This window comes from Balaenoptera musculus, chromosome 2 (genome assembly GCF_009873245.2).
Source record: "Balaenoptera musculus isolate JJ_BM4_2016_0621 chromosome 2, mBalMus1.pri.v3, whole genome shotgun sequence".
Taxonomy (NCBI): domain Eukaryota; kingdom Metazoa; phylum Chordata; class Mammalia; order Artiodactyla; family Balaenopteridae; genus Balaenoptera; species Balaenoptera musculus.
The window spans coordinates 15,074,013-15,092,474 of record NC_045786.1 but is presented as its reverse complement, the minus strand read 5'-3'; the positions used below and the strand labels follow the sequence as shown (position 1 = coordinate 15,092,474).

The window sequence follows — 18,462 nt, the reverse complement described above, 5'->3', positions numbered from 1 at the left end:
CAACCCTCTATGTACCTGAGTTTTTTCCTAGCCTTACAACCAGCTATTCTGTGAATTGAGCACAGTGCTACATTTTCTGGCTCTAGGGCTCCTTTCTGTGGAATTTTTGGCCATTTCCATCTCCATGACTCTTTTAAGCTCTAATATTCTACAAGCCCATGGAAAAGTCTAGATTGCCAACACTGTGGTAGTGCATCACTCTAGACTGTATCCAATAAGCCTTTAGGCAGTGGCAGATCATTTAAATTCACAGTGAAATCAAAGAATAGCCCCTCTAGAAGAATGATTAGCATCTTTCTGAGTTCAAAAGGAGGTATTTTAGACCATTTGCATGTGATTAGTAGTGGTAGCCTTAACTTGGTTATTAGAGTTCTAAGTAATTGATTTAATGGTATTATAAGCTTCATTAAATACATTTTTGTTTCTTGGAATGTTCTTGTATTGATGGGAACCTCACAGCTGTAATTAAATCACTGCTCTCTTAGCCCTTTTTGAACCCATATCCTGCCAGTTATAAAGCCTGTCAATTCGTATCTTTTGGTAATAGTTGCCTAGAGGAGAACTGTTCTTGGTCAGACACTGAATTTCCCATACTTGTGGAACACCTTCCCCTGCTGACCCACTGAAATGAAAGACTAGGAGTAATGATTAAATCTAATTTTCCCACCTGTAGTAGCAGAATGAGCTGGGTCAGCAAGGCCAGTCCCTGCAGATGGCTTTAAAATACCTTTGTGATTTGATCTCCTTGCCTTCCCATCCATTTCTCTAAGTGCCTATCACTGTCATCCTTTACCACCCTGACAAGATTCCAAGGTGAGAACAGCTCAAATGAACAAGAGCATTTGTGATGCCTCCCGAGGACGTGGCTTATTAAATGAGTTTGGCAATGAACCAAGTCTGACTTGTGAGCTACAAGGCAGGTTAGCACGTTTGCACGAAGGTCATTCCATGTATTATTTAACCCATTCAAATGCTCTGTTTTCTCTCTGCTGCCCAGCATAATTCACATGAAATAATATAAACTCACAAGTTATTAATGTCTGATTTGTATTTTCAAATGTGCTGGGAATCACTTAGTTTCATTCCTTTGCTTGGATTGTAGTTTGTTTTCTCAGAACCACTAGAGAACGTTTATGAAGTGTGTGTGTGGAGGGCAGGCAAGGAAGGGAATAAAAGTGCATTACTTTAGGGCTGCGCATCTGTTTTAGGGACTCTGCTGGATCTGCACATTAACCATTGTCATGGCTTATCATGGTGTGTCCTAAAATCGCGTTCTACTCAGAGATATTCACACCAACTCAAAAATATTACAGTTAAACAGATTTCACTGTTATGAGTTAGTTTCCTCTTCTTATGACTAGCAGAATATTTTTCTTCTCTATTAGAAAGCATGCAAATGACGCATAACAGATGGTAAATCATTTTTTTTTTTTTTTTTAAACAGATTGGCACTATCAGGTTGCTCAGACCTTCCCACAAACAGAAGAGGAGGTGGAGGTGGATTCACATGCATTCAGCCACCGGTGGAAAAGGCACTTGGATTCTCTCAAGGCGGTAGACTCAAACCGAGCCAGCCTGGGCCAAGACTCCCCAGAGCCCAGAGGCTTCACAGACCTGCTCCTGGATGATGGGCAGGACAACACCACCCAGATTGAGGTAGGTCAATAATCTGGGTAATTGAAATGGATTAATAAGTATATTTCTTATACGGCACCCAACTTCCACATATATATCAATATTTATAAGCTGTCCCTTCGGCTCAATCTGGAACTTTTGGACTTCTATTGTAGAGAATCAATTTAATTCATTAATAAATAATTAATTTGTTAATATTCAAGAATTCAATAAGTAATTATAATTATGTTAAACAAATAAATAACTAATAGCTAAGCCATTTAATCACCCACAAATTCACTTACTCAGGAAACAGACAAACATGGGCTTGGTGTGATGGTGACCATGAGGAGACACAAAGGGAAATACAGTACATCTCCTGCCTGCAGGGAGATAATTGTGTAACAGCGTCAGAAAGTCCGAATGCCATAACCAAATCATCCCTTTGCCACGTGATATGCACAAAAGTATATACAGGCCAGTGTGGCATAGAGGAGGGGGTGATCATCTGCTTGGGATTAGGGGATGGGCTCTTGTCAAAGAGGCCTAGGAGTGGGCATTTAGGCTCGGGCTCGGCAGATTGAGAGGAGCTCACCAGGTTGATAATTTGTCGAGGGTAAAAGAGAAGATTGCTGGCAGAACGAGTTACATCTGCAAAGGCTGAGTCTTAGAACAGCATGGCATGATGAGGAGTCTTGTATGGTGACCAACTGTCCCAGTTTACCTGGGACTGAGGGGTTTCCTGGGATGTAGAACTTTCAGTGCTTAAAATGGGGCAGATCTGGGCAAACTGATGGTTGGTCCCTGGCTGCCCCCGTCAGGCCCTTAACAGACAACAGAGGACGTGCCAGGAGCAGAAGTCATATAATATCTGCAAGAGGCTTTTCTGACTCCTGCAGCGTACCTGCTATTTTGGCAACAGTGTCGTGGTAACAGCTCAGAGTAGGCAACACCATTCCTCCCTGGGCTGCTCTTTAGCCAGGGTGCAGCATAAAGAAAGGAGAGCTGAACAGAAGCAGAGATGTTTCCTCTCTGCCCAGAACTAGTAACCTATTGAGATTAAAGGGAGAGAACACAGACTCCTGGAACTCTGTGATCTCCATGCAGGATGCTGAATTTTTCTAATCATTTGTAAAATAGAAAATCCTTTTGCTCAGGGATATATTAACACTCCTCAAAATATCAATACAATGCTAGTTGTTAGTATAGCCATGATTTTGTTATTCAGCCAGTTTTTCTCTTTTTCTACCTTAATAGAGGGAGACCATGTAATGTCAGAGATTTTGAATCAGTAAAAAGGAGGAAGGATGATGCAGAGAGCTATTCACTGAGCGCTCACTTGGTGTTAAGAGCTGCCAGGTGCTGTATGGTCATCCTCTTGTCTAGTCCCTACGTCAGCCTGCTGAGAGCTGCATCCCCAGGTTCACTGGCTAATCTCAGTGATTAACATGAGGGTACTTTCCGATTTAGGTTGAGTATTTTTCCTAAGGTCTCTCATTAATGAGTAAAGGGCTGGCATTCAAACCCAGGACTGCCCAGCTCTCAAGATTTAGCCTTACTACTTGGCTTTGCTTCCTCTAATATAAGGAAAAATAAATGGCTGTTTGATTATGTAATGATTTTGGATAGTTGTGGCACCTGAATATCGATAGAGTAACTTCAGGGTTTCAGTCTGGCTGAAAGGGGACTCGTCTTGAAGCTAGATTTCATAACAAGAGGACTGCTTTTATTTTGAGTTTATTTTTATGGGGTGCTGGGGATTGATGGAGATTATTGGGGATCTAAAGTCCCATAAGTCACCCCTCGGCACCACCACTAGTTCTGGAAGCAAAAGCCTACATCTGAAACTTCTCTGTAAAGTTTATTTATCCTGGCCCTTGAAATAGTATTTTTGAAAATCGTTGCATCTCTTTCGGGGAAAATACTTTTGCCCGATTGAGTTAAATGGAAATAAGAAAGAAAGGAAGCAAATGGTTGTAGAGTGATTGCTCTGTGCTGGGCATCGTGACAAGATTTTTCTTATGTTTTAGGAATAGCATTTTGATTTATGTTGCTTAATATAAGCAATGAGCATGAACGACTGTGTATGCTTTTGCCTTTTAGAAGCTTCCAGAGTCGATGTCAGGAATCAGAATTATTTGGCCTGAGAGCCCTGATTGTAGCAGTGGCTGTTAAAATAATTTGTATCCCAGTGAGACTTAAACCACCCAGAATGGCATTCCTGTGCATGTTCTCCCCAACTTCTGCCATGGTCTAGACTTTGTATCCCACTTTCACTGAACAAAGACGAAAACAAAAGACAATAGCATATTTACTATTTTGGCACAAATTCATTCTGAAATAAACAAAAGCTGTTATTCTCTTAACTTGGTGACAGTATTTTTTCTGGCTCTGCACAAGAACAGATAATGGAGGGATTGTAAAACTTAGTATCCCAGTTAAAGAATCTTCCAATTGAAGTTTCATTGCTGTTGTCATTGTTTTCTTTTTTTCGTATTCTTTTCGTGAAGATACAAAGATGTTTTGAAATAGTTTGTATTTCCTGATGAATAAGTGGGGACTCAACATTTGGCAAGTACCACTGTTGATCTGCATTTTATTTTACATGAGACCTTTACTCTTGTACCTCCTCTGTTCATGTGGATGTATAACCACCTGGGCAAGTCAAAAGAAGAGTACATCCCCCTGATTAGTAGGTATTAAAAGCAGTGACTAGCATGCTTTTTGTAATTACTTTGGGAATATAAGGGCTTCAGGGACTTTCAGGTTAGGCTGAATTCCATTCACGACTTGGCCGTGCTTGAGCAGCCTTCAGTGAATTCCGTGACCCCAGGGACACACGCATGGATGAGCAGCAGGTGAATCTCCACCTCGCTGCTGGCTGCCCTTCCGTTTTCTGGGGTGGAGCTCTTGCAGCATCAAGGGCGCCTTATGGGATGGAGAGGGACTGAGCAGTGTTTGGTGAGAATTATTGGTCTTCATAAAGCTGTTTCCTCAGCTTATTCCCGTGTAATGCTGTTGGTAACTGACAGTTCTTCACTTTACAGAAGTCAGTCCCTTCTAACACATGGAACCAAATGTGTGGTTTTTTTCCACATCCAGTATTTGGAACTTCATATTCCCTCTCTTGGGACAATGAAAATGTTTCTGAAAAGGATTGTCAAGTGTGAGTTTTATTTTTTTGGCTTCGATTCAAAAGTACCTGGATAACTTGAAGAAGGGAAGATTGAAAATAGGGTTTATGGATCATATCAGTGTAGCTCCATGATCCAAACTGACTCAGACATTGTGAGTTAGACCAGCACCTCTCCGGTGATGCAGACGTGGCTAAACTACAGGCCACACTTTGCATTGCAAGGAGTTAGAGCACAGAGCCGATTTAGCTATTAGTTTCGAGGATACAAATTTCTGAAAAATCTTAGATTAAATTGCAGTGCCTACCAACAACATATCTTGTGGATTTCTCATTCTTGTACTAAATAAAAATTGCAGGCATATCTAGCAATTGTATCATCCATGATCGCATTAAAGTTCATATCTGAGGAAAGTACAGTGGAGAATAGTTAGCAAATATGTGCAATAGAAGTAGCTAAAAGCTACAGATCCACTGTGTTTCCACTAAATGCATATGTAAAAACTCTTTTTTTGATCATCTGCTGCGGCACACTGCCAGTTGTATCTGTATCATGTTGTCACAAATTCTATAATATATTTCTTTAAAAAGCTATCAATTGCCAATTGCTGCACACAGGTTATTGTGTGTGTTCTAATATTTTATTGCAGTTCATAACTAGGTATTCTATTTGACAGGAAAGAAGTCACTGGCAAATCCTTAATCTAAAAGAGAATGCTGTTACTTTGAGGTATTTTACAAAGCAAAGGCAAATTTCATAATGTCCCATGTGGGCATAACCTCCATGGTATGTTTGCAGTACAGAGAATACATCAGAATATTCTTAGGTAATGAACTCCTACTGCTCATGTGTCTCAAGCCTAGATACGCTTTCTCAGTTTCAGAGATCTGACAACAACAGTACTGAATATAAATAAAGGGTAGTAATAAGACACATCATCTCATTTCACAGAAATAATGAAAATTTGCAGAATACTGCTGTACTGATTCTTTCTTCAGGCCACTGTTCTGCTCAGTGAACTCATGGAAGACAGTACTTACAGATGAGAAGAATGTGATAATGCAGATTTGTGACATTTTTCAAAAGAAAGAAAAGTACCACCTGATACTGAACCGTTCTTTTACTATATTTATTATGAATGTGAAAAGCTGGTGTAGATTTTTTTAATGAAGCATTCCCATCTTAGGGGAATCTTAAACTTTCAGAGGCATCCATCTGTGGCTGCAGAATCAGAAAGCTGTGCAAAGGGAATACTCAGATAATCATGAGGAAGCACACTTATTTGACTCGAATGAATTGAAATTTCCTAAATGCATGTAAGTGTCAGATTGCCTTCCACAAAAGATGAGAAGGAAAGCATTGTGAGAGCATGTGATTAAAAAGGAGCAGAAATACTGCATAAGTTAATCAGCACCCAGAGGAAGACCCTTATTCTGTAGACAGCCAGGATTAATGAAGAGAGACAAGGTGTCATCTGAACCACGTCACAGAGAGTTAGAAGGTAGCCAGGTATCAAGGTATTTCTAGCCAGAGAGTTTTGCACTGGTAAGCTAAGTGGGGCAAGATTTTTAAACTCCCTTATACTATGTGTATTAGTCCGTTCAGGCTGCTATAACAAAAATACCATAGACTGGGTGGCTTAAACAACAAATTTATTTGTCACAGTTCTGTAGGCTGGGAGTCCAAAATCAAAGAGCTGGCAGATTTGGTGTCTGATGAGACCCCACTTTCTGGTTCATAGGGGACTGTCTTTCTGCTGTGTCCTCCCATGGCTAAAGGAGCTAGAGAGCTCTCTAGGGATCTCTTTTGTAAGGACACTAATCCCACTGATGAAGGCTCTACCCTTATAACCTAATCACTTTCTAAAGATCCCACCTCCTAGTACCATCACATTGGGGGGTTAGGTATCAACATATGAATTTTGGAGAGACACAAATGTTCAGTTCCTAATGCTATGCTAAGGTGTTTGGGATTTATCAGGAAGGAACTTGGAAGCTACTGAATATTTTAAATAGAGAAAGGCAAGATTGTATTGGTGCCCAAAAAATGAGTGAGGAGTGGATCCGAAAGCCAAAATCTAAGGGGTGGAAAGATGAAATAAATTTAGATGAGAATTATTGTGAGCTAAAATGAGACAGTAGTTAGAGGAATGCTATTGATGAGCATATGAATTTCAGGAATATTTAGATTTCTAATCAATAACTTATATTAACCACGATGACTGAAGTTTTACCCAAACTTCTGGTGCTTGCTTGATTCTGAGGGTCAATTGCAGATCCTGGTCATTTCCTTCCCTGGCAGTGTGGCCTGCTACAAGCTTGACAAGCACCCATCTCATATGGGTTGGGAATTGGCCTCATCTCTTCAACTCTGTATTGCCAAAGGTTGTATGTGAACTGACAACAAAATCTGTTTCAACTTCTTTTGTTTTGGAAATTGGAAAAACACGTAGTTTCAAACTTATGATTTAATCCCATTCATTTGCTTTTAGAATATTGATGATGACTTTTAGTTTTCAAAGAAGAAAATCCACTGAAAATAGTAAATCAGGCAGAAATTATCTGCAATTATTGCTCACCCTCTAAAAAGATAATGAGCATTAAAATAGAGTATCATATATCTTGCTCAATTATAGATTATTCTTAGCATGATATGTCAGCTCTTTATTGGAACAAAAATGAAAAAAGATCCATAACTGTATTTCAAAGAGTTCCATAAAGAATAACTGAATTATCTCTATGATGCTTCACTGTTAGTTAATTGAATTTGCTTACGGTAAGAGCATGGAAATAGTCTTCGGAATGATACATACAGGTTGTAAAATTATTGTGTGTTAGTCATATAATTTATTTTTAGAACAAGAATTATATTTTAGAATAATATTCTTGCATTCTCCATATACGAAGAGAAATATCATATGAAATATCATATAATGTAACATTCTTGCATTCTCCATATACAAAGAGAGGTCCTCCCCTCACCAGGACCCTGAGATTAATTATAAGAATCTGGCATTGAGTTTTTCCTACCTCAATTTCCTAGCCATTCATGAGGACTGCGTCATGTCCTCTGACTTTCTTTGCATTAATTAGGGCAGTGATAAGGAACTTCTAATGTAGGGAACACCAGGTTAACCAGTAGAATTTCTACTTTGTCATCTTGCAATCTTATTTTTCTTCTTTCCCCAGGCTAACTTCCAACAGGACATTTAAAATACACTTTCATGAAAATTATTATTTTCAGTATCAAAATTATAGTACCATTTAGTGTAATAGGTCTAGATCTTTATCTAATTGATTTTTTAAAATCCTGCTGAAGAACCAGGCTAATTGTTTGCTAGTCCAGAATGTGTCCAGTCTTTGCAAGTTGAGGAAAGGGCTCAGGGTGAAGGATGGGCTGGAACTCGGGAGCAAAAAAGCCAGCAGGCGCTCGAGTCCTCTTCTCTTGGCAGCTCATGGAGGTGTCCCCCAGTGGACAGTGGTCCAGGCAGGGCTGTGTCCTGTTTGCTTCTCCTCTTTATTGGACAAGTCTGAGAGGAGCATTGCACAGGGGAAATACATACCCAAGGTCAAGCACCAAGCAGCCCAGGCTGGCCTGCCGGCAGTTTAGGAAGTGGCAGCACTTGGGTTGGGGGTGCCAGGTTCCATGGAATGTTGAGTTCAGTCTCTGTCTTCTCCTTGCTAGGTGCATAGCTTATCTTCTCAGCTATCTAGCTTCTGGGCAACAGAGAGATAGTTTTGGGGGGTCACTCACTGGACAGTCCTGTTCTATATTAATGGATTATGCCTTAAAGACTAGTCTTTTATGTGATATTTTCAGAATCAGAAACAGAATAATAAAGTGATTGTAGCTCAAAGACTAAATAAGTCTGAGTTGGTACAGTCATGCCAATAATATGATTTTTATTACTACATCTGGAGAAGTATCGGGGCCACTCCTTATTCCTGTGAAGATTTGTCGCATAATGAATCTGCCAGCCCCTATGATGTGAACTTACTTAATTTTAGAAATACTAACAAACACCAACCGAGTACACTAAATCACACCAAGTCTTTGCCATTTATTTTATCTAACAAATTAATGTGCACTCTACAATTTAGTACCAATGTTTTGGAAAAATAAAGACTAGGACTCTGATAAACAATGATTATCTGTAATTTTGTGTGGCACCCAGAAGTTTCTATGGACCTTTGTCAAAGATGTCTCATGTGTCTTTGCCAAGTACTGTGACTTCTATGGAAACATTATTAGGTCTACACATAGGTGGGCCATTACATATATAGGAGGTGTTTAAAAATCCCTGATGATTTAAACTTACAGTATGAAAAAAGTATATTTTTATTCTTAAGCAGTGATGTATAATATATTTTGCTAAGTGTTCCGGGGACTTTTATCTCATCTTATATTTCTGAAGCAGTTTTAAGGTAGATAAGGTCTCTTTATAACAAAGCATGCATATGCATATTCATATTCTTTGCTTTTGCATTTGTGATAAATTTGCTAATGTGCCACCCTGTACTGTATTAAGGAAGGTATCAAATAGCCAAAGGTCCTTTTGAGAAGGGGCGGCTAGCATTCGGAATGAACAGAGACTGCCTTAATTTTCTTTCTGTGTATCCCTGAAAGAAAACCTTTCTGTTCATGTCCCGGCAATGCATAGTTGTCTGAATCTGTCTAGAAACAAGAGAAGAATTGCACTTTGCAGCCCTTGGGAACAGTTGTTTTGAGCTATTTTCTGTATGGTATTTCAAGCCTGAGCTATTACATTGAAATAATAGTGTGGAATCCATGGCACTGAATTGAATGAATGGATTAAATACTGCTGAAACTATTTCTCTTTTACAAGTAATTTCTAGCTCTTTTTGTAAACTTCATATATTGACACAATCTTTAGCTTAAAAAGCAAAGCTATGGAGAACACTAACATTCACCTTTTAGACAACACCTCTATCAATCATCTATCTTATCCGTATTATTTTGCATTCACAATGCTGATCCCACTTGTCACCAAAGGCATTTGAAACGAAAACTTGCAAAGCAAATCTCTTACTGTTTAAATAACATTTCACTTAGTCACAGCACCTTTTATTAAAGAAGTCTTTTAGGAAAATACTTCCAAAACTAAAAATATTTCGTCTTGTGATAGGATTTTCCACTTAAATATAACACTGCCTAACTTTTTAAGGTTTCATGAATTCTATTCTGGACATTTTTATAATTTTCAAAGATGAATGTCATGATTTATGATTGTCAGATTTTTTTCTCAAAGGACATTTTAGGTTATAATATTGTCCAATTTTCTTAGGTTATAGTGCTTTGCACAGTGTTCATATTTGAATGCAAATCTTTACTTGTTCTGTCATATAAAACTAATATAGAGCAGAAGGTGATTTAAAATTTCATTTTCGAAAATGTTTACAGGGGACACTAACAAACCTTTCCAAGAAACTCAAAACAGTTAATTTGTTCGCTGTAAATAGTGTTGTAGAATGATCTGTTATCTTAAAAATCAAGTGTAAACAATCAGTTTTCTCTTTCTTAAATACCAACTGAACAAAGAATGACTTGTCATCTTTCTCTGTCCATTGAGGAATCAGATATCTCTTTATTATTTTTACAAGTGAATGGGATTAATCTTTACCAGAACAGAAGGATGTCATATTCAAATGGGAAGGGTACAATTCAAAGAGTAAGAAAACAACTTTATGAATAAATACAGAAATGTGCCAGGCCAAAATAATAAGTATTTATTAGAAATTTTTCTCACGTTACTAATTGGACCTAGTGATAAAAAAAATTATCTTCTAAAGGTAAACAAAAATTTTAGACAAATCTTTGTATTTTCACTGTCCCTTAAAAACTCTGTGGAAAGTAATATTTTCCACCATAAACCTAAGGAAATAAAATAATCAATACATTCAAAAGCCCCCCTTCTTTGCTCCTGACAACAGCCCATCCAATGTAGCTCTATTTAGGCAGAAGACTTTAGAAAGAAAGCAGCTGCAGTTCAATTACTTACTGGTCCACAAAGAACTTAAATAGAAATCAAAATCACTTTTGCCATGACGGTTAAAATGTAATTTTGCCTCATCGAATAGGTTTGCTATGGTCTGAGCATATTTCAAATGTATATGACATGCTCTCTTCAGGCAGTTTAGTCGCTGAATAATCATAACTGCCACTTCAAGGATTTTCTTTTTTTAATTTTGCTTTGTAAATGTGTATTTCTTACTTTGTTATTAAAAGGAGAATGGTTGACATTTTCTGCATTTAAATCATTTGCATAAAAGGACAAAAGAAAAAAAACTCTGTTTTTATCTCCTTAAGAAAAATGTTTAAACATCTTCAAAGGGAATTTTTTTTTTCCAGCTGGTGATCACTTGTGAATGCAAATTAGAGTAAGGGGTGAATGACTGTGAAACTGTTCCTCCTGATTGTCTATTGACTTTTAAAGTGTTGGTAATAAAGAATCTGGTAAGAGAAAATGATTTCCAACTTTGAAACAGTCCCTGAAACAAAGCAAGGAGTGGGTTGACAGCACAGAAGCAGAATCTGGGACAAACATTAATTTTCTCATCCTTTTTTTTCTAGCAGTGCTTTCCACCAGTGATCTCCCATCTGCCCAGTAGCCTCCATACCAATGTATCATTGTCTTCCTTTGGGCTGCAGTTGCAAAATTAAAAACCAGAGAACTTGGCATTGTAGGTAGTGGTTTTAAAAATCTTTATGTGTAGGCAAGGTTGCTATAAACTATAGATATTTTTCAAAGCCCGTAAATAGAAATTTTAGTGATTTGTAAATGTATGTTTGTGTGTGTATGTTTTGTGTGTGTGTGCGCACATACATGTGTGTACATTATTCCTAATCACTGTAAATAAAAATTACCTCAGTGGGGGAAAATAAACGGTGGCTGGATAGCCCCTTCTACCTTACACTTAGACACTTATTTCTCTGAGCAAAAACCAGTATTTTTTTTTTTTCATGGAGACAATAAAAATTAAACAGCTACCTGGAGGACTGGCCAAGACTCCCTTTTGCTTCAGTGAATGCCTTAAGCTTTAAATATGTTCTTTAGATTATTGTTCTGGAAGGTAAGGATGAGACACAATGAAGGAAATCAAAGCATAATGGACTTTTTGAAATAATGAGGATCAAGGGAATTGCCTGGTGGTCGATTGGTTAGGATTTCTTGCTTCCACTGCAGGGGGCACGGGTTTGATCCCTGGTCGGGGAACTAAGATCCTGCAAGCTGCTCGGTGCTGCCAAAAGAAAAAAAAAGAGGATCAGACATTATGAAAACTGGAAAGGAGATGCGACCGTGGACCCAAGATTATGGGGCAGCTCAAATGAGATTCCCCAATTCTCTCTTCCTTAACTGTGCCCTTTTTCAGCACATGCACACAAAACCCTTGTTCACCTGGCTCTGTTTCAATCTCAGTGGCCCCTCTTCTCCCTTACAGGCAAATTTGCCCTTTCTCTCAACCAAGTATTTCTCTTGACTAGAAGCTCATGTTACCACTAACAACTTGTGTAGTCTGAAATCATTATCCTGTGTCTCCATTCCTAGAAGGCCACGCGAGAAATATATGGTAGATTCTCTTCTAGAATAAGTGAAAGGGCCTCTCTATTTAAAGCAGGGTTTGGCAAGTGAAACTCCATGGATATCACTCCAAACCATATAGCCAAGAATTGACCAGACTATTTCAAAAGACCCAATCTAGGGAAATCTAACTCAGATTACAGCCTCCATGAGGGATGAAACAATGCTGGATCTTTTGTTGATGTTTATAAAGCATTCATTGATTTGAAGTAAAATTTTTTGGATGCAAGGAGAATAGTATTTAACTAAGGGTTAGACATAAAACCCAGGAAGCATAGGGAGACTTGACTTCCTTTTTGCCCAAGAAAACCAAGACTCACTTGTGACCAGGACTGTAAGGAAAATAGCATGTGACAGGACTAGAACTAGATGACCATCAAAAGCCTGATGTTTTTGTTGGCTGTTTCCACATTCAAACGAATAGTGACGTGGGGTATGTGATTATAGCTTGTCCACTGGGATCCTTTGTATGGCAGTAAATTTGTCTTCACACTCAAATGACCTGAATACCATTTTCTTCTGCAAAAGAAGAGATGAAGGATGAGGGAAAGTAAGGTGGTTACCGAGAAAGTGTCCCATGGTCATGGTGTAGAAACCCTTCTCCCCGGGTGCAGGAGCAGTGATACCTCTTCGGTGCCTAGCTGGAAACCCGGCTTGTTTCCACTGGAGTTCCCTATCTACTTGTGCTGATTGAAGCTCATGCTTCTGTGCAGATTTCCTCCCCTACCCCCTCTAAACTGTATTTTTGAAGAGTTATATTTGAAGCTGTCACATACAAAATAGTAGTAGTAAGAGGCGGCAGCGGCGCTGGTGTCAGCAGCATGACTCTTTGTAGCGTTCTGGAGCAGAGCAGTGAAGCCACCACACTTCGCAAAGGCAAGGGTGCACCTGCAGGAAAAGTGTCCCCTTGGCTTTAGTAAGCTGCTGCCGCTGCTGCTCTAACTTCAGTCACTTTGCTTCTGCTGGGGCTGTTTTTATCCACTTCGCGGCCTTTCTTTCTGCTTCCCCTCTCAGGCAACCATAAATTGAAATGCCGCAAAAGCACACGTGCCTGGAGACAGAGGCAAAGAGACAGAGACAGAGAACAAAGAAGCACCTTACTGAGTTCTGTCCCTTCCAGTGATGATAGAAAACCTGAAACCACTGCTGTGAATCTTAAGCCACCTGCCTTGGGTGCTAATTGGGCTTTCTCAGGTGACAGCAGGCATTATAGTGCTTCTAGATGAGCAGGGGCCATTGGGCATCTAGGTAGAAAAGGGGGGGGTAAGGCTCATCAAAACACTGGACCCTTCCAGGGTTGTGCACCCACTTACTCCTTAATGAATCATCCATGGCCCCAGGCTTCCTTTAATAGAGTAATCCATGCGTTAACCTCCCGGGATTATTATTAGGGAATCAGGAGAGACCTATTTCCAAGTTCCCCTGTGATGTGATCAATCTGGAATTTCTCTCCCCATTTTCTTGATGGATTATATATCTGCCTACTTCTAACATGAAGTAATTGAATTCCGTTTTTAAAAATGGCTGTGTTAACCACTGTTTTGGATTGATTACTCCCTTTCGCTTCACATAGGCTTTCTCCAAACCGAATTCCATCAAGTACATTAGGTTTCCCCTTTCTAAATTACTAGCGCAGTCCAAGTTTGTTGTCTTGACATTTTACTACAGTTGCCTTGATTGGGTTCTGAGTGATCTGAAACTCTTCAGTCCCATATTTAAAGACAATCATTGGATTTACATTTGGTTGGCAAATTTGAGCCCTTGGGGTCATGGTGGCAATAGTCCAAAAAAGTTTAAATAAAAGATATCATCACATGTGGCATGATTTACTGCAAGGGAATTTCTTCCGAGATATAGGAGAATGAATGACGGGGCATGGGGACCATGGCAGCTGCTACCCAGCTGCAGCAGAGTGCGGCCATGTGGGAATTTGGGCACAGGATGCCACATCTTCTAGTTTCTCAAGAGATATCCAAACACTTAAAAGTTGTTTGTTCATTCTTTTTTTTTTTTTCTTCATCACACGTGGACCAACACAGTGATGGTAAAATAAAATGCCCATAGGTTCATCTGTCCAATGGGCCACCAGATGCTATTGCCACTATATACAAAACAAATAACTAATTACATTCTTAATTAATATAAACTTACTAGGTCATTTTCCAAAGGGCCATCTTATTTCCAAGTTCTGAGAGGCACCTCACTGTTGCCTTCATGTATACCCCAGAGGAAGCATACTATGTGTTGAGTTGAAGTCAATCAAATATAATCTGATTCTTGGAGATATATTCCAGATCTCTTCTGTCCTACTTTTCTTCTGTACTTATTTTATGTAAGTACAGTCCTGGTGAACTACTTCCTATTGCGTCCCTTGTAAACATGATATTGAAAACAAGAAGTGAAAGATGGTTTTAAAGGTCTCACCTTCACTGGTTATTTTGAAGAATGTTTCTAAGATTATTTTCTGTTCTTCTGAAATATTACAGTGTACGAAATTGGAGTCATGGGAAATATACTGTTCGGTTATGATTGATTCAATATTCCAAGTTTTCAAAAGTATTTAGACATAATGAGAAAAACTTTTATATATTCGATTAATTACATATAAGTATTGTAATTTAAACAATGACATTTCTTCAAGTAATCATCTTCATTTGTTTTTCCTGGAAGACTGAAACATTTTAGACTTACCAGTGAGATGAATTTAGAAAGTCAAAGTGATTTGAAACATTGGCAATACATTCAACTTTTAATAAGACAGAAGTGTGCTCTGGTCTATATCTATAACTAGCTTTCTAAAAAATTAAATAAATAACAAATGGATTAAACTGTATGACTGTATGATCATTCAGTAGTATTGCATATGTATAAAATAACCACAGCATTTCTAATTTGCAGATAGATTTGGAGGAAAAAGAGAAAGAAACTCAATCAAATAACTGGGGGAGGGGGGACTTTTAGTGTGAGACTTTGCATTTCTTTTCAATTTTGTAGCAGTTGCAACAGATATAAGTGGTATCTTACACAAAACACTTTAGAGGTATGATGAAGTAGCTGGGTTCAGCTTAGATTATTGGCAGAGCCAGGATAAGGACTCGCATCCCCTGTTTCTGGCTCCTGATGCCAGCCAGCCCTTCCGCATGCACCACCATGCTGCAGCTCTTTCTCTTGATCCCTGCTAACTGATACCTGGTGCTATGGACTGAATTGTACCTCCTCCCCCAAGTCGTATGTTGAAGCCCTAATCCCCAGTCTAACTGTATTTGAAGATAGGGCTTTTAGGAGGTGATTAAGGTTAAATGAGGTCATAAGGGTGGGGTCCTAATCTGATAAAATTGGTGGTCTTATGAGAAGAGCAAGAGGGACAGAGCTCTTTCTCCACGTGTACACATTGAGGAAAGGCAAGGCGGTGTGAGAACACAGTGAGAAGGCAGCTGTTTGCAAGTCAGGAAGAGGGTTCTAACCAGTATCTGCCCAGACTGGCACCCTAATCTCAGACTTCCAGGCTCCAGACTCTGAGAAATAAATTTCTGTTGTTTAAGCCATTCAGTCTATGGTATTTCATCATGGCAGCCTGTGTGGACTAAGATAACTGGGAGGTGTGGAGAGACAATTTACTACGTGACATTTTCTAAAAAGGGTCCTTATGAAGTTTCCAACACTTGAACACCTAACCTTCCAATCCGAACTTAGCTACTCTTTTCTTGATGAGAATCCTATTCTTCCTCAATCATGTGACTGGCTGCATGGATCCCTGCAATAGAAGTCTCATATTGTATATTCTTTCCACCCATTTCCTCATGGTATATTTCCTAGTGAACCCATGATAGTTTATCTCTTCAGGAAAAGTAGCCACTTCAGTTTACCAGAGTGTACACTTTCTCTGTCTTTATCCATATGAACTCCCTGTTTGTGGTGCTGGAGAAATTCCTTAACCTCTTTTTTATATTCATGTTCATGGTCTATTATTTGTAAACAATATTTCCTTAATGGTCTAAAAGCTTTGGCCATAGTGTTTTGGAAACTGAATTGTATAGCTAAATTCTTCAGATTTTGTGCATGTGGTTAGAATCACTCACAATTGCATACATCCTTCAATAATCATTAATGTCTGATGAGAAAATTAAACATCAATTAATGATACTTTTCTTCTTGTATACCAGGTAGCCTTGTTTAGAATGAGACATCATATAAGGTAAATAGTGACCTAAGAGCTCTGACCCAAATGAATGAGTACATGCCAGAGACAGAATGTAGAAGGGAAAGTTGGTGAAGAAGGCAAAAAAATAATCTAGGTCTTTTTTGGAAAATTCAGATTGATCTCACGTTATTTCTTACCCAAATAGCAAATTGTTTATCTAGTCACCAGTTACTTCAGGAAGTAGTTTTAAATATAGCTAAACTAAATATAGTTGAAATATGGTTAAAGATAGTCAGAATAACCTGAGATATTATAAAATGCATTTCTTATCCAAATACATGAAACTTATCCATAACATCCCCAACAGCCTTTGCTCAAAGTCTTCTAATGGGAATTTATCCTTTTTTAAGGATAAATTTTGTTTTTGACATCTTGATTTATTAAACTGTTTTCTCATCCTTGCCTGAATATTTCATCCCCAGAACATTCACAGATGAATCGTCCTTCTGACCTTTGGGCAAAGTCAATCCAGTTTCTCTTTGTCATCCAGTGGACTCTTCCGCATTCATTTCTCACATGACTTGACCTACAAGACCTCAACCATTTAGATCTTTCTCCTCTAGCCACATTTTATTTCATTTTTTATTAAAATGCTGAACTCACAGTTGTACTCAGCAGGAATTTGTCATAAAACTGTTATGTAGCAGACTAGCAACTGTCCCTCAACTTACTATTGGGAAAATCGTATAAACTTATTTAGACTTTATAAATGTATTTATAAATTGGTCAGGGAGAGACTGGCCTAGGAAGAACCTGGAGCCTGAGGCTCAAGTCCAAGCCCAGAGATCTTTGAAAGCCCTTTAAGGGAGTTTGCATTTCTCTGGGGCCCAATGCACTTCCTGGGCATTATTTGTACTAGGAACAGCTTGATCCCCAGAGGACCCTCAGAGGCTGCTTCCTGGAAAAAGGATTAGAAGATCAGTAATATGTAAATAAACTCTGCCACCCACATCCCTGCTCTGAGGAGGTCACTGCAGCTCTCTGTGCCTGCACAATAGCCCTTCAGCCACTCATAAGCAGCAGAGTGACCTTAGGAGTTCTTTAGAGTCCTGTACCAAGAAACAGAAATGTAAAGCACATGCAAATACTCATTTGCTAGATTCATTATTGTCGCTTCCAGGGGAAGTGGGAGGGAGTTCGGCTTTGAAGATGGAAACCATGCAACTTTCCTAGAGTCCTTCTGAGTACCTTATACTTCGTCTGAGTATGAGAAATTCTCTAGGCTTTAGCTCAGCAGTTTTACGACCAATATTTTCAAGTCTTTAAAGATGTTCTCATCCACCTCCGAAGAGGAAGGGAAAAAGCACTGTGGCAGTGGCCTCTGGAAGTCAGAGATCATAAAACCAAAATGGAAAAAAAAAGACTCAATGTTTTCATTCATTTGCAAATTAATGGCATTTAAAAATATGCATTATCTACAAACCCTATCTTTTCAGAAAAAGAAAGCATTAACAAGAAATAGAACATGATATTAGAGTAAATGATAGGTGAATAACCAAATGTATCTTTTTAAAAAACTCATCAAGTTATCCTTGTCTTTTTCACATTTTATTCTTTGAGAACCACTGTATTATGAATTCTTTTCTGTGGATCTAACATTTTTGTCTCTATCATAAATACTTTGAAAAGTATGCAAACAGGTTATTTTTAGGTAGCCACTTTCCAAAACTCCTCTATTTAAAAGATTAACCAGCTAATGATTTTATTGCTTAATAAAATATTCTGGGGGAACCGGTCACTTTCCGTTTTCAAGGCAATCTGTTGGTTTTTCTTCCTCGGCTTTAAAAATTATGCCTGTTATTCCTCTACATGTTTTGCAAACCATTGTTGGCATTTTTTGCAACAAAAACCTCTAGGCCATCATGAGTTATGTAAAGTCTCCACTACATCAGGGGACCAAATTTGTATTGGAT

General features: G+C 38.7%; 1 protein-coding gene across 3 annotated transcripts in view; it reads left to right on the top strand.

Annotated features, from left to right (window-relative positions):
• Nucleotides 1-18,462, top strand: part of PLXDC2 (plexin domain containing 2) — a 414,916-nt gene that overhangs the window by 161,135 nt on the left and 235,319 nt on the right. For all 3 annotated transcript variants that reach the window (XM_036842292.1, XM_036842291.1, XM_036842293.1), the window contains one exon: nucleotides 1,445-1,656. In XM_036842292.1, the coding sequence (XP_036698187.1) occupies nucleotides 1,445-1,656 (212 nt within the window). The remainder of the gene's footprint in view (nucleotides 1-1,444; nucleotides 1,657-18,462) is intronic.